Raw genomic sequence first — 14,092 nt, forward strand, 5'->3', positions numbered from 1 at the left:
TGTTATAATCAGAAGAATAGGTTGTTTTTATCATCAGGGAGTTCATTTAACACTCTGTATTGACCTTGAGACAAGAAAAGAGAGAGTTGGGATCGTTTAAAATTTTTTTTTATAAATTCTACAATCTATCAGGACTAACTCTGTGTTGTTTGGAAATGAATGTGATGTTCGATGTGTGTGTGCGTGCGTGCGTGCGGTCGGTCGGTCGGTCGGTCGGTCCACCTGTCCACCTTAGGCTGACGTCATTGAATCATCATTGATGAGAAATGTAGCTCCAAGCCTAGCTTCAGCAGTTTCATCTTTCCTCTTCCTGTTTGCAGGTTTGCGATGACTGCATAGTCCTGCGCAGCAACATCGGTACTGTTTATGAGCGCTGGTGGTATGAGAAGCTCATTAACATGACTTACTGCCCCAAGACTAAGGTGCTGTGTCTGTGGAGACGTAACGGCCAGGAGACGCAGCTCAATAAGTTCTATACCAAAAAGGTCAGAGCTGTGCGCCCTGCGCTTTTTCTTTACCTGCTCAGGAAATCCGATACGAGATGAAATGGCTCTCCTCTCCATTCTAGTGTCGTGAACTCTACTACTGTGTTAAGGACAGCATGGAAAGGGCTGCAGCAAGACAGCAAAGTATTAAACCAGGTAGAGACTTAGTTTAAATAATTTAGCTCCTCGGGAGCCACGGTTTGGGAATCACTGGTTTAAGAGAATAAGAAGGGAATAAAAAACCCAAATCTACACCTGGTGGTTAAACTTTCTCGTGCTACGGCTTAGGTCCAGAGCTGGGTGGAGAGTTCCCGGTCCAGGACATGAAGACGGGGGAAGGCGGCCTTCTTCAGGTGACACTGGAAGGAATCAACCTCAAATTCATGCACAGCCAGGTAAGAGCGTCCAACCTGCCTCTCATCTCACATAAGAGCATGAGAACCAACCAGTCACTTATGAGGATTCACTCCATCCTGTCCACCTCTCTGCTCGTCTCTCCCGTTTGCCTCTGTGGCGTTTTTTTTTCATCATGTGGCGTCTTCCTCTATTGCCATCAAAATGCCCATTAAACGGTTACAGTGTAGCTGATTGGCTGTTACTCATCTCATGTGACATTTTTCTTTAGAGGAAGATTCTCTGTTTGTGCTTTAGCTTTCTTTTTTTAGATTTGCTTCTTTTTGGTTTTATGTTTTTATTTGTGTTTGCATGTCTGTCCTAAACAACACTAACACATTCTGCTGCTCACGTTTCTTTTCACATCTGTGGTGCTCAGACCTCATGTTCATGTACCGTGTTGGAGGAAATGAGGTCTCTGTGTGTGTGTGTGTGTGTGTGTGTGTGTGTGTGTGTGTGTGTGTGTGTGTGTGTGTGTGTGTGTGTGTGTGTGTGTGTGTGTGTGTGTGTATTGTGTGACAGTAGTCAGACAGGTGAACTAAGCAAAGACTTTTCATTAATAATTGACTTAATAATAGCAGCTTTTGATTTGAGTTTGGACCCTTGAACATCGTCATGTTTTGTCTTTACACCTGTGAAGGTAGTGATGGTTTGAGTCGGGCTCATTATGATGGAAAACAGGTTATTGTGTAATAAACCTGACAGAGCTGGGCAACATGGTTCCAGTTAGACATTTATTCCAAGAAAATCATTTGATTTAATCACATGTTTTGCTTTACAGTTTACATGTGTGATCTTTTAGTTGTGGATTTGTATCGAGAATATTTTTGTTGAGCCTTTGTTTACATTGTAGGGGCATGAGAGTGAGAAACGCGGTGCGACTTGACAGCTGGCACATACTGTGGTCTCTCCTGACGTGGAAACAAAATATTTCCGATAGGGATGCACAGAATAGCAGCATCAATATCGGCCGATGTTAGTCATTATTTTAACGTATCGTATCTGTCCGGTGAAAAACAACTGGGTCGATATTAAAAACCGATATTTCTTCCATCTAGTTTCCATTTGTTTATCTGTTTCAGAGGGGGAAGGGGGTGTTGTGTATTTGTTTGGTCATGTGACAGTGATTGTAATCGTCTCAGAAGAGTAAATGTGTGTGTTGTGTGTACATAACATAAATTCAGCTTTAATCATTTTCATTCTAGACAAAATCTGCTGATTTTAGAAGCATTAATGTCAGTATTATCGATTTCGGCAAATATCGGTTATCGGCCTTAACTGTGAAATCAATATCGGCATCGGCCCAAAAATTTCAAATCGGTGCATCACAAATTTCCTAAATTAAAAGAACATTTAGGTCATTCTGACATTCTTCTTAAACGTTATAATTAATCGCCATTTAACCCGTTTAAATAGCTCTCTGAATGGTCTATGTTCAGAGAAGTAGAGTTTACATTCTGCAGGACCGATGAGCTAGTGGCTAGTAAGAGTATAGCTGTCATTCTGTATCACAGTATTGTTTTCTTTCCCAGCTGGTATATGCACACATGTAAATAACACAAAGTCCTGTAAAACAACGTAATTTGAGCTTGACTGTAGGGCTGCGACAAATTATTATTTGGATCACCGATGAATCGGATGGGGTCTCGACTTCATTAATCAATTAATTGGATTAAACTGTAAAATTTTAAAATAGCTAGGGAAACCTTTTTTCTTTCTCTCCTTCCTTGTATTTCATTTACATGTTCAGTAGTAAGCTACTGGAAAAGCTAACAGCATTTAATTTCTACTGCTAAAAAGGTGACATATTTATTATGTACGGGTTAGCAATAATCTAATTTAAATTACTGAAATTTCCGGACTATAGAGCGCACCTCAATATAAGCCGCACCTACTAAGTTAAAAAAAAAACATGGAACTGTACTTCTATAAGCCGCACCGGGCTAACAGCCGCAGATGTCTATAGACTAGAGGTGGGAAAAATGATTGATTCTAAGATGCATCGCGATTCAGCCGTGCATGATTCCGCATCGATGCAGCAACGTGACATAATGAGATTCTCTCCCTATGTCTATGTCGGGGGTCAGCAACCGCAGCTCTGGAGCCGCATGCAGCTCTTCCATCCATCTGATGCGGCTCTCTGTGCTTGTAAAATAATGACTGGATATTTAAATAAAATGCTTTATATTTTACTGCATTAATTTTACATCTGTAAGCCAATTCTAAATGTAAAGATTGTCTGCGTAAATCTGAACAGTTCCAACCCGGTCTTACTGTGAGACCGGGTAGACGCGTCACGCTTGTGCGTAATCATAGGCACTTCCTGAGCTGAAGAGGATGTGAGATTCTGGGATTCTCCTCAGACGGCTCCTGGATGTGTCACCACATTGGAGACAGGAACAAGCGCTATTCAGCCAAAGTTTCATAATCAGGGAGCATTTTCTAAGTGACAAGTCTCGCTTCAGTCGGAGGAATCTTCCCGCATGCTCCCTGGTTCTGCGACGTGCTCCAAGCCCCTCTCCACATCTTCAGCTCACTGTGCGCCGTACGTACGCGCTGACAGCGAGTTTCGCTGAGCTCAGTGTCCAGCTCAGATGGGAATCTTTTCTTAAGTGATTTAACTACATCTGCGCGAAACGAATAAAGTTTCAGTTCATCTGCATGCGTCGGGGTCTTTCTATTCTTTCCCCGTCAAGATAAATAGTCAAAAACGGGAACTATCCGGTCAACACAACACAAGCCCTGCTTTTAACTGTTCTGTTTTCTTGTGAAAATAGATATAATTAAACTTGATTAACACCAGAGCCAGGCGCACTGCGCCGTTATCTCCGTCACTGTAAATGAGGGAAAAACAAATTGATCGGATCCTTTTCTGACCTCCCCCACCTACAAAGTTTAATTACAACAATCAAACGTGACAGAGCCTGGATTTGTATTCTGAACAGTCTAAACATGTTTTAAAAAGAAACGTATGACAAAAGTGGCACCTGCTCAGTAAAACCACCAACAGGGTGAAAAATATCAAAATATTGTAGGCAGAGACGGGCTACAACTTCTGGATCCACTTTATATAAATCGTTTTATTGATTATCTTCTTATGAAAGATAACTTTGACGTACACGAGCGACCGGTACCGGCTGCTGTCTGATGGTAGGCCCTGCCCACAACGCCGCGGCTGCTGCGGTGTTTTCTTTACTGTGGGAAATGGGTAATAATGGCTCTTTGATGGGAACAGGTTGCCGACCCCTGGTCTATGTCTATGCGAGGACAATAACATTTTGAGGTTTTATAATTACTTCTGGGGCCTGAGTTGCAATGACATGCGCACTGCGTTGTCCTAGAAGCAATTGGACAGGGATGCAGGGCCAACATTACCAGTAATCAAAGATGTACCCGTTACATTTAAATCGGATGTTTGGGCTAATTTCGGTTTTGGGATCCTGGATGTGAAAGGATCACTTAACACAGTATTTGTTTACCATTTTTAAGTTCAGTAGTATTCTATCTTAAAGCTGCTCTACCAAAAACATTATTTCTTGAATTATTTAAGTAATTATAGGCAGCACACTTTAAACATTATTGCTCACTATAGTGAATAGATGAATGTTCTGTTTTTCAGGGATTTCGAAATCAAAAAGAAATTGAAAACTATTCTACTGCTTTTATTAAGTAATGAAAATGTTTGTGTGAAGAATCGTGATGCATTTCAGACTCAAATCGAATTGTTAGGCAGATAATCGGAATCAGATCGAATCGTGAGGCAGGTAGAGATGCACACCACTACTATAGACCCTTTTACTACCTACGTCATCAAAAGTTGCGCGCGCAGCCTGGCAACGAGAGTGAAGGCTTCCTCATTCACACTCAATACTAAAACAGCGTTTTAAACCTTTTGTTTTGAAGTTCTGAGCACATAAAAATGTCGGGCTGTTGCGTGTATGGATGCCAGAATCGCTTCTCTTCAAGCAGTGGACTGAAACTTTACAGAATTCCGAAGGGAGCATATCCATTTCAACAAAATCGGAGGCGTCTGTGGCTGCAGGCCATCAAAAGGGTTGATGAAAACTGGACTGAAAACACGATCCGAAATGCTCGAGTTTGTAGCGCCCATTTTATATCAGGTAAGGTAATTATATACTAAGATTACACCAGAAAGCTGGTTCACCTGTGTTCTATTAAATAAAGTAAGTTGCGTTTGCTGGTTTGCTTTTAAGCAGTCTATTTATTTACAGGCGAGGTTTTCTGTTTTTCCCATCCTAACACAAAGCTCAACTCTGAATAAAATTGCTGCTGCGTGGCTGCAGCATGACCCAAGTCTGGAACATCAAAATTACAGAATTAAACAAATTTATACGCTTTATTTCATGCTTCAAATTAACATTTCATTCTAATTCATCTGTATTTTCCCACTGCATATTAGTATAAACTGTATTTCTCTAAAATTAACACGATTGTACTCTGAGCACGCTAAAAAAAGAAACCTATGCTATACTCACCCTGCCATGCAGGTACAGTTGGCTGTGAAGACGTAGTTCTCTGGTTTGTTTACTATGACCCAAGCCTCGTACATAGCAGTCTTGTGTCCTTGTCTTTGGCTAGGAAGGACTTCTGCCTTCAAGACGCAAAACTCAGAGTCTATGTCGTGATATTTTACTTTCTGTACGTGGCCACAGACAACATAGTTGTATGCATCTAACGATTTGTATGCTCGTAGCGTCTCACGTGTGTACTTACTGGGCCACTCCACTAAAAACGTATATATATCGGGCCACTGGACATCTGGCCACGCAACTACATCTTCCACCCATTCCGTAATGCCACAGGGTTCCAGGAGTCTGTTGCCATTCGTTAAAGTGAGTTTAATAATATAACATTCAAGATTTGCTGGTGATAATCCCGCAGCGTAGCTTTATAAAGCCTGACACAACGCCATTCTCTGTTGCCAAGCTGCGCGCGCATTCTCGCTGACGTCATATTGTTTACAAACAGTAAAAGGGTCTATTGAATTGAAAACGTAGTTTAATTGAACATAACTGAACTGATCATTATCAGACAAAACAGAAAAGTTATTGATTAGTTTATTCATCATCCTCCTGCGCACTGAAACCACTGAAGTCATCTTCTTCAGTGTCGGAGTTGAACTGCCTCAGAAGAGCTTCGTCACATACCTTTTCTGTGGCGATGTCAGTGTCGCTGTCTTGTTGCTGTCATCATCCCGGGGTGAAGCTTTTCCTTCACCTGCCAGGGGCGCTTCAGCAGAAAATGAAACGGGTGGAAGGCAAAAGTGGAAATCGAAGAAGGTGCTCTGATTATTAGCTGGTTTACTTTTCTATGCATCTCTGATTTGTTTATTCATTCATGAAACAAATGGTTGAAATCTGATTAATCCTCATGTACATGATGCAGTAACTGTAAATAGACAGAAATAATCAGCTTGCATCTTAAATTCAGTGTAAAATTTAGTGTAATTTGTTTTCCTTTTATTGTTAAAGTAATGTTAATTTGCTTTTCTCCTGTATGAATTATAACCAAGGTGAAACAATCCTTAATGCTGAATGTTTCTGCAAATAATTATTGTTTGAACTTCTGTTTTCCTTTGCTTTAAAAGGTGCATTGTTTTTTTTATTTCAGGCATTTATTTTGAAACTGTGCACCATATCAGAAAGACTAGAAGACCTCAATAATAGTAGTCGTAGTAGTAGTAGTAGTAATAATAATAATAATAATAATAATAATAATAATAAACTGGAAAAAATCAAGCTAAGAAGGTTTTTAATTAAGGAAATCTAATTATTTTTTTGTTTATTTTAATTAAAATGTTGCTGGACCAAAAAAGAAAACCAAACATAGAAATATTTATAAAAGCTTTATTAAAGTCTGGACCTGATCTCATTGTTGTTGGCCCCATGGGAGTGGATCAGCAAGGTGTAATCCAGAGGAACAACAGAGGGGTGCAGGCAAGAGGCTGTGGTCTGCAATAAAAGTCCTGTTGTCGTGAAGGGGTCAGAGGTCTGTGGATAATCTAGAACAGGGAGAGGTAAGGTGGGGAAGTTTGAGGAGCAGAACGAGATCGTTAATGTGAAGACAGGTATTGGAAGAACGCTGGACATCTACTGACAAGGCTTTCAATAATGCAGTGGAGACTTGCGGGCTGGGAGGGACTAATATATCTGGAGGAGCAGGTGAGGCATAATCATGATTGGGGTGAGCAGGTGTGTGAGAAGAAACTAATGAGGACCAGGCTGTGATGGTCATGGAGATGGAGGCGGGCGAGCTGGGTCGTGACAGTGCGTTAGGATGTTCCTGATGAGCGACTCATCAAGGGTGTCCCTGGCCATGGAACCCTCCTCAGGTACTGCAGCCCTCTGTCCCAGAGTCCGGATTTTAGATGGTGGAGGACATTGCCCACCCCCTACAGTCCAGAAAAATGCATCACTGCTGAGTTGATCAGACAGGGCAGGGGCCAATGAATCTGTGACCCATCTTCCTGCTGTTCATCCTCAGCGGGACATCCCGCATGGGCAGCTACACCTTTTGCCTGGCCCCACCCACAGGAGCCCCAGTCTGGCTGTGATTTACCTAGCGTGGCAGAGGTGGCACGAAGGCAACTCCTGGCTGACCTCCAGGCACACTGGCAGTGCAGCGCTGCTGCATGGGCCCTGGGGACTCATTCATGTTCCTGAACGGAGAACACTGGTGGCTGGTACCCATAGACAGCATAGAAGGGAGAGATGTCAGTTGTGCTGGACGGGAGGAAATTCATGACATGCTCAACTCGGGGCAGGTTCTAAGCCCACATGGTGGCATCATCTTTGCACAGCAATCTCCTGGTTCATCTTTCCTGTTTGTCCGTTATTCTTCAAATGAAAGCTTGAGGACAGACTCACCTGGATCTCCAGCAGACTGCAGAACTCCCTTCAGACAAGAGAAACAAACTAAAGGCCTTGATCTAAGATGATGTCCGGAGCAGACCATGAAGACAGAACGCCTCTCGGACCCGGACCGCAGCCAAAATCCTGACAGTGGGATCTTTTCCAGCAGGACCATGTGAACCAGAAGAGATTCCTAATGTTGAGAATGACCTTATGACCTGGAGGTGGGGAGGGCGGTGATGAAATCCATGCTGACATGAGACCAGCAGGGGTGTGCAGTCATTCCTTGGTGTCTTTGGTCAGGGTGGGCCACCAGAACTTGCTCCAAACGACCATCAGGACAGGGTCTTGCTGTATACTGGATGAGAAAACTGACCAGAATTTTCTTGTCGCTTTCTTTCTGTGGGTGTGAGGTAATAGATTGCTGAGACTTTGTCTGAATCCATAGAAATCTGATTTGGGTAGGTGATGAAGCCCAAAAGGAAATGGATAAACAGTGGAAGTTACATTTTTCTGCTTTAACAAACAGGTAGTTTTGCAGGAGCCCTAGAATGGCTGGACGTGCTTAAACAAAGCATATGGACTTTGCTGGCTGGGCAGACGCGTTGGCGCATGCTCTGTGTGATTTGGGTCGTGGCGGTGCTTCAGCACCTTCTCGAAGGACGAGTAGAATTTCAAACACGTTTGATTTTTTTCCCTATTGCTGATTGGGAGCTAGTCATCAGGTTTTTATCGCCTCTCGTAACCCCCTGAATACTACACAAAGCACAACACAAAAGATTGTTGCACAAGTGGCAAATTGTCTCAAAATGGTCGGAAAATCTTGTGGTGTTCTCCGGACCTAATGTGGCTCATTCCAGCGTTTCAGGCATGACATCATAAGTCCCAGAAGGATTTCCTGTTTATTAGTGGCTGCCCTCATTTATCTGTTCTGCTGCGTGAGCGCATGGCGTTGGTGCCAGCCCTTGTTGCTGGAGGAGGAGGCATGGAGGGCTCTGGGGGATTGAGATGTCTAAAACCAAGCTGGATTCATTTCTCAAACCTCTAGTCCTCTCTTTTTTTCTTCTGTTTGTTAGATTCTTTTTTTTTTTGGGACAGAATCAACTTTTTGATGGATTTTTCATTATTGGCTCTGTTAACTTCTCAGCTAGACTCTTGATCAGAATCTTTACGAATCTCCCGTGGATGGCATCCTCTTGGAGTGTCGTTGAGTGTTTGTGCCCTTTTGTCCGATAATAATCCAAACCATTTCTCTCCCATGCTCTCTCCCCCTGCAAGGAGCGGAAGGTACACAACCTCTGCTGTGTTTGCTTATTAGAGTTACATCTTCTTGGGTTTCCTTTTCTTTCTCTGTTTTTCTTTCTTTTACTGTCGTAGCTGTATGGCAAATCTAATTTATTTAATTCTTTGTCTTTGTCTTCATTTTGTGTGGAACTTCCATGTATCCATCATATGGGCCATATTGCATCTCTTGAGTATAAAAATGCTTATCTTTTAGAAATGACCACAACTTTCAGCTACATTTCTCCATTAAATCCGACTGTTTTTGATCCGTGTTGAGATTAGAGCCGACTAAATGCATTTCTGCCCATTGCCCATTTATGCGTTTGGTCATGGAAACTTCTCATAGTGTGTTTTCTTTTCTTTTCTTAGCTGCCAAAGCTTGCATTCCACGTCTAGCTGTTTTTCTTTATTCTTTAACCTTTCATCAGACTAAATGAAATGTATCGAACATTGGTAATTTCTTTTAAAAACTAAGAACTCTTCATTCGGTCTTGTTTAGTTAATAATGTTCTGTCTTGTTTTGTTTGTTTTTGTTTGTTTTTAGGTTTTCATAGAGCTGAGTCACATTAAAAAGTGCAATACAGTGAAGGGAGTCTTTGTCCTGGAGGAATTTGGTAATTACACCATCTATTGATTCTAGGCCTGTACTCGGCACGGCAGTAACTCAGCTTCATGGCTAATTTATCGACGAGAGCTTATAGAGCGTCACTAAATTGGATAGTTTCTCTGCTGCAGGAAGTCAGAGCCTTTGATGTGTGCAGGGGGTGAAGGATGAAGTTTTCTGCTACTCAGTGGCTTCCATTACACTTGATTTAGCTGATGAGGAAGATAGAAGGCCAAGCGGAGGACTCCTAAACAGATCATGGCTTTGATCATCTATTAGGGGGACAGATAAAAAGTTTTAAAAACCAAGTTAAAGGTTGAATATGGAAAAATTAATGAAGAAGTTATATATTTTTAAAATCATACCTCCAGAGTATAGAGGTGTGCAGAATGAAGGTAAAGTATTTCCTTTAAAAGCTATGTTTTAATTTTAAAATATTCAACTATTTATTTTGACAGGCACAACACTGGGTTGATGTTTACATCTCCCAGCCTTTAGGGGGCACCATTACGTAAAAAAGTCTACCCAAAATGGAAGACTCAACAAGTCAAGCAGCTGTTTCTGAGCCCAGAAGATGTTCTAACGCTAAATACTGTTGTAAAGTAAATGTACCCTGTACAGTTCGCCACTGGACATGGTGCTGGCTGGTCACTTCACGTATCGGCAGTGAATCAACACCCCGACAGCTGGAAACCTTGTTCTATTGTTGCATTTGCATCATCCACACACTAGATGTTGCTATGGTGTCCATGTTCCGTATTCAACCTTTAAATATTTAATCATGATCATCTCCTTGTTCCTGTAGATAAAAATATTTTAAAACATCGTGTTTATGCTAATGTTGACATATTTAAATCCTAAGGTCGTTATATTTAACTGAACGGTCAGTGTTAATGATCAGATCTATGATCTTTACTGTAGGATCTGCTGCAGGACGTAATCCAGATCAACGTGTTTCCATCCATGTCCTCAGCTGTTTAAAGCTCGTTTTTATTATTTAAAAGCCACAAAAATAGTGTGTAATCAGTTTTAATCATTTACAAAGTCAAAATGATAATGGCTTAGTCAGATGTGAAATGTGCTCTCGCCCGGCTGTAAAACTGTAATTATCATCAGACTTGAGGCACAACTCGATCTATAATGAATTAAGTGCAAGTTAAGATTATTTCAAGTATTTCTCTTGAATTTTTACATTAGCAAGTGAACGTAAGTATTTCTCAGAAACAGAGTTTTTCTCTGGTTTGCTGATTTAAGAGAATGTGTAAAGGTGAAGCTGAGGCCTGGAGCCTTTGGAGGGTGAGTGGAGGTGATGGTAGCAGTAGAGCAGAGAGAAGGAGGAGCCTGGGCCAGGGCCTGGCTGGGTCACTGCCGTGCCTCTGTGCTGCTTTTGTAATGTTGCTCCTCATCTTTGCCACTATGAAAACCTTCATTCTCCAGCAGGTAAAGTGTCGTCACCTTTCTTCTTCTTCAAACTAAAAGCGTGCCACTTATTTCCTCATCCCATTACAGCATCATCGGCTTATTCATTTTCCTCCTCTGTACCAAGTCTCCCTCTGCTTCTGTCATCACATCACTCCTCATGTGCTCATCCTCCTCTGTCTGTGCTTTTATTTCTTTAACGGGGTTGAGCAGAGGGACTTAACATCTCCCTGCCCTGAACATCTGTCCAGATGTCAGCCTCTTCATCTCTGCTATGGGTTCACAGTTACTAATGAAAAGTCAGACAGGATCCTAGCTCCTCTCAGCTGCTCCACAGGAGTTAGAGAGCGGAGGGTGTCCTTTACTTTGGTTTTCCTGCTTGTTGTTTTAATTGATCAGTCCTACAACCTTTGCAGTTTGTTGTTGGGACACTTGGGTTTAATGGGCCACGAAAGCGTTGCCTTTTTTCCTTCATGACCTCTGACTAACCTCTAATCTGACCTGCACAAACAGTCACTGTGTTGGGTGACTTAAACATAAACAATTTGGCCTGAAGTCGGCCACCAGTCTTTCCTTTGGTCTTGTGAAACTCGGAGGTTTGCTGTTCGACCGCTGTCTTTCTTGGCCCACTTTTCATTTTGCACCTCGTTGAAAGTTCCACCCTGTAAACTCCCCAAAGCTCTCTGACATGAACTCATCACGGTTCCTGCTGCCTTTGAATTCTTTGTTTTGTCTCTTACATCGACATAGTTCCTCAAACTAAAGAAGTGGTGATCCACAAGTACAAGACGCCCATGGTGAGTCCTGTCAGCTCTTATCTTTGGTTTGATACCTTTGGGCTCCGTTATGGTGGAGGATGTTTTAACTCTGCTGGGGGTATCTGTGGTGGATCGGTGACACGTTAGGACTGCTCACAAACACAGGACCTAATGTAACCTTTACTCTCTCCTGTCTTACTGGTGTAAAATAAACACCTAGCTGCAAACTTGCCACTTTTAGGAGCACGCACAGCGCTGTAACTACTGCTGCGTTAACGTCTCACAGCTGTTGGAGCTTTTTCTAATCGAATACCAACACTAAATAACACGGGCATCTATCAAGGGCCTTATCAGATTTGTCTCCTTTACAGCTGTTTCCAGAGACTCGTGTTTTTTTTTTCTAGTTGAGTTTGTTCGAAATGTTTGGAGTTGCCATAAACACCAGCAGTACCCTGTTAAAAGCTAATGTTAGCAACATAAATCCAAAAGGGTTCAAATGAAGGCAATTGGACTTCTTTGGTTTCTTGAAGACATTTATCTTCTCCTCCGAGGAGCTTTAATCCCTACCGGAATACGGGAGTGTGAAGGTTATAAGCTGTATTGTTGCTTAACCCCTCCTCCCGACCCCTGATGAGGTAGTTTCTGCTCGTGAAGCTTGTTAAACGGCAATAGACAACTACAGCTAATAAGCTTGACCGTCCCAGAAGTCCAGTTGCTTTCATTCAAACCCATTTGGATTGCCATGACCCGGATGACCGAGGACCTTCACCAGCATAGCATCATTAATATTTTTGCTGGTAAGAGTTGGCCAGCAGTGTGCTACAGCCTTACTAAATTAAGACACAGCTATTCTCCAGAAGGATTTGATCAGCGTTAAAATGACTGAATGATCTAATGCACATCACACTGGGTCCTTTGTGTCATTCTAATTAACCCCATAATGCATCAAACTGATCCACCTCGTTCACCAGAAAGCGATCATCCCATCCACTTTGCCTCTGCAAGCAAATGCGTCTGTTTTCCCTCTCAGACTACTTCAGCGTGCTGATTTACATAATACAATCACATTTGTCACCTTTTGCACATGCTGAGTTTGCAGGTACGTAAACAGTCTAGAAGAACTTTTTATTACACATGAGAACCTTTCCTGTTCCTGCTCTGACCTTCTAGTGCAGCAGTAACTGCAACTATGCGTTTCATGCATGGCCCACTTTGTTTCCTTTAGAATTTAGTTGCAATAAAAATCTGAATTCACCGTTCAGTAAATGGTGACGATCCATCCTGGTTCAGGTCCAGTGAAAACTGTCCAGACCTTGTCGATTCACTGCTTCTTCTGCTGGAAAGTAGTTTATGTTTTGCCCGTGTAACTCGTTTTCCCAGCAGCCTCCAGGCCTGTGCGTGTGACCTTACAGAGGATCTTTGATTCGGTCTGACAGTGAACCGGTGAAAAGTTGCCTCTTACAGGATTTTTTTTAACCAGAACTCTGGAGTTCTGACTGCAACTAATAAAACACTAAAAAATGACTCGTTAGGGTTCAGTAGGAATCTCCAGGTTCAAATTTTGCAGTTTAGAAAGTAAACACCAGGAAATCTGACCAGGTCATGTTCACATCGTTCTGCAGTTATGGTGTTTTATCTTTTTTATTTTCTAAGTGAACTCAGGAGCCTGCTCACACACGTGCCAGTGTCTAAGTCTGTTTTTGTTTCCTCTGCAGGCACATCAGATCTGTTACTCAGTCCTGTGTCTCTTCTCATACATGGCAGCAGTGAAAGGGAAGGAGGGAGAAGGAAAACCCAAGATGCTGTCCCCGAGACCCCTTCCTAGCTAGACAACACCTTGTGCTTTTATCCCCACCTTCTAGCTCCTTGGTGTGCCTCTACTTGAAATGGGGTCTCGGACTTATGACAATCCCAAAACTAAATCTAAGCACACGGCCCTCTCCTCATGTGTAGATGGAAGCTTTTTTGATCCGACTGTGTGGACATGTTTGGTGTGTGATGTGTAAATACCTCCAACCCTTCATCCCTGATGTTCCTCATCCTCTGTGTGAAGGTCTCCTATCCATCCTACAGTTTTGGTCCATGTGAGGGATTAGTCCAAGTCAGAGTGCATGCAGGTCCCATGCACAGCCTTGACTCTCACTGCAGTGACCCCTCCCCCCTCTGCTTGTGTTCTGTGATGATGTGCTTACTGTAAAGTTTCAGTCTGTTCAGAGAGCCTCACAGTGCAGGGCGTCCCGTCTGCACCAGAGCACAGCATGTGAACTCCTCGTGGTG

General features: G+C 42.5%; 1 protein-coding gene across 11 annotated transcripts in view; it reads left to right on the plus strand.

Moving 5' to 3' along the window:
• The window catches only part of madd (MAP-kinase activating death domain), a 65,968-nt gene extending 52,095 nt beyond the window's left edge, over nt 1-13,873 (plus strand). For 10 of the 11 annotated variants that reach the window (XM_015953888.3, XM_015953892.3, XM_054732242.2 and 7 more), the window contains 6 exons: nt 321-485; nt 569-641; nt 774-880; nt 9,579-9,648; nt 11,808-11,854; nt 13,531-13,873. In XM_015953888.3, the coding sequence (XP_015809374.3) occupies nt 321-485; nt 569-641; nt 774-880; nt 9,579-9,648; nt 11,808-11,854; nt 13,531-13,644 (576 nt within the window). In that variant the 3' untranslated portion in view covers nt 13,645-13,873. The remainder of the gene's footprint in view (nt 1-320; nt 486-568; nt 642-773; nt 881-9,578; nt 9,649-11,807; nt 11,855-13,530) is intronic. The other variant, XM_015953894.3, reaches the window with a different exon arrangement.
• Nucleotides 13,874-14,092: the final 219 nt, after the last annotated feature.

Source organism: Nothobranchius furzeri, chromosome 9, assembly GCF_043380555.1.
Source record: "Nothobranchius furzeri strain GRZ-AD chromosome 9, NfurGRZ-RIMD1, whole genome shotgun sequence".
In the NCBI taxonomy this organism is placed as follows: Eukaryota; Metazoa; Chordata; class Actinopteri; order Cyprinodontiformes; family Nothobranchiidae; genus Nothobranchius; species Nothobranchius furzeri.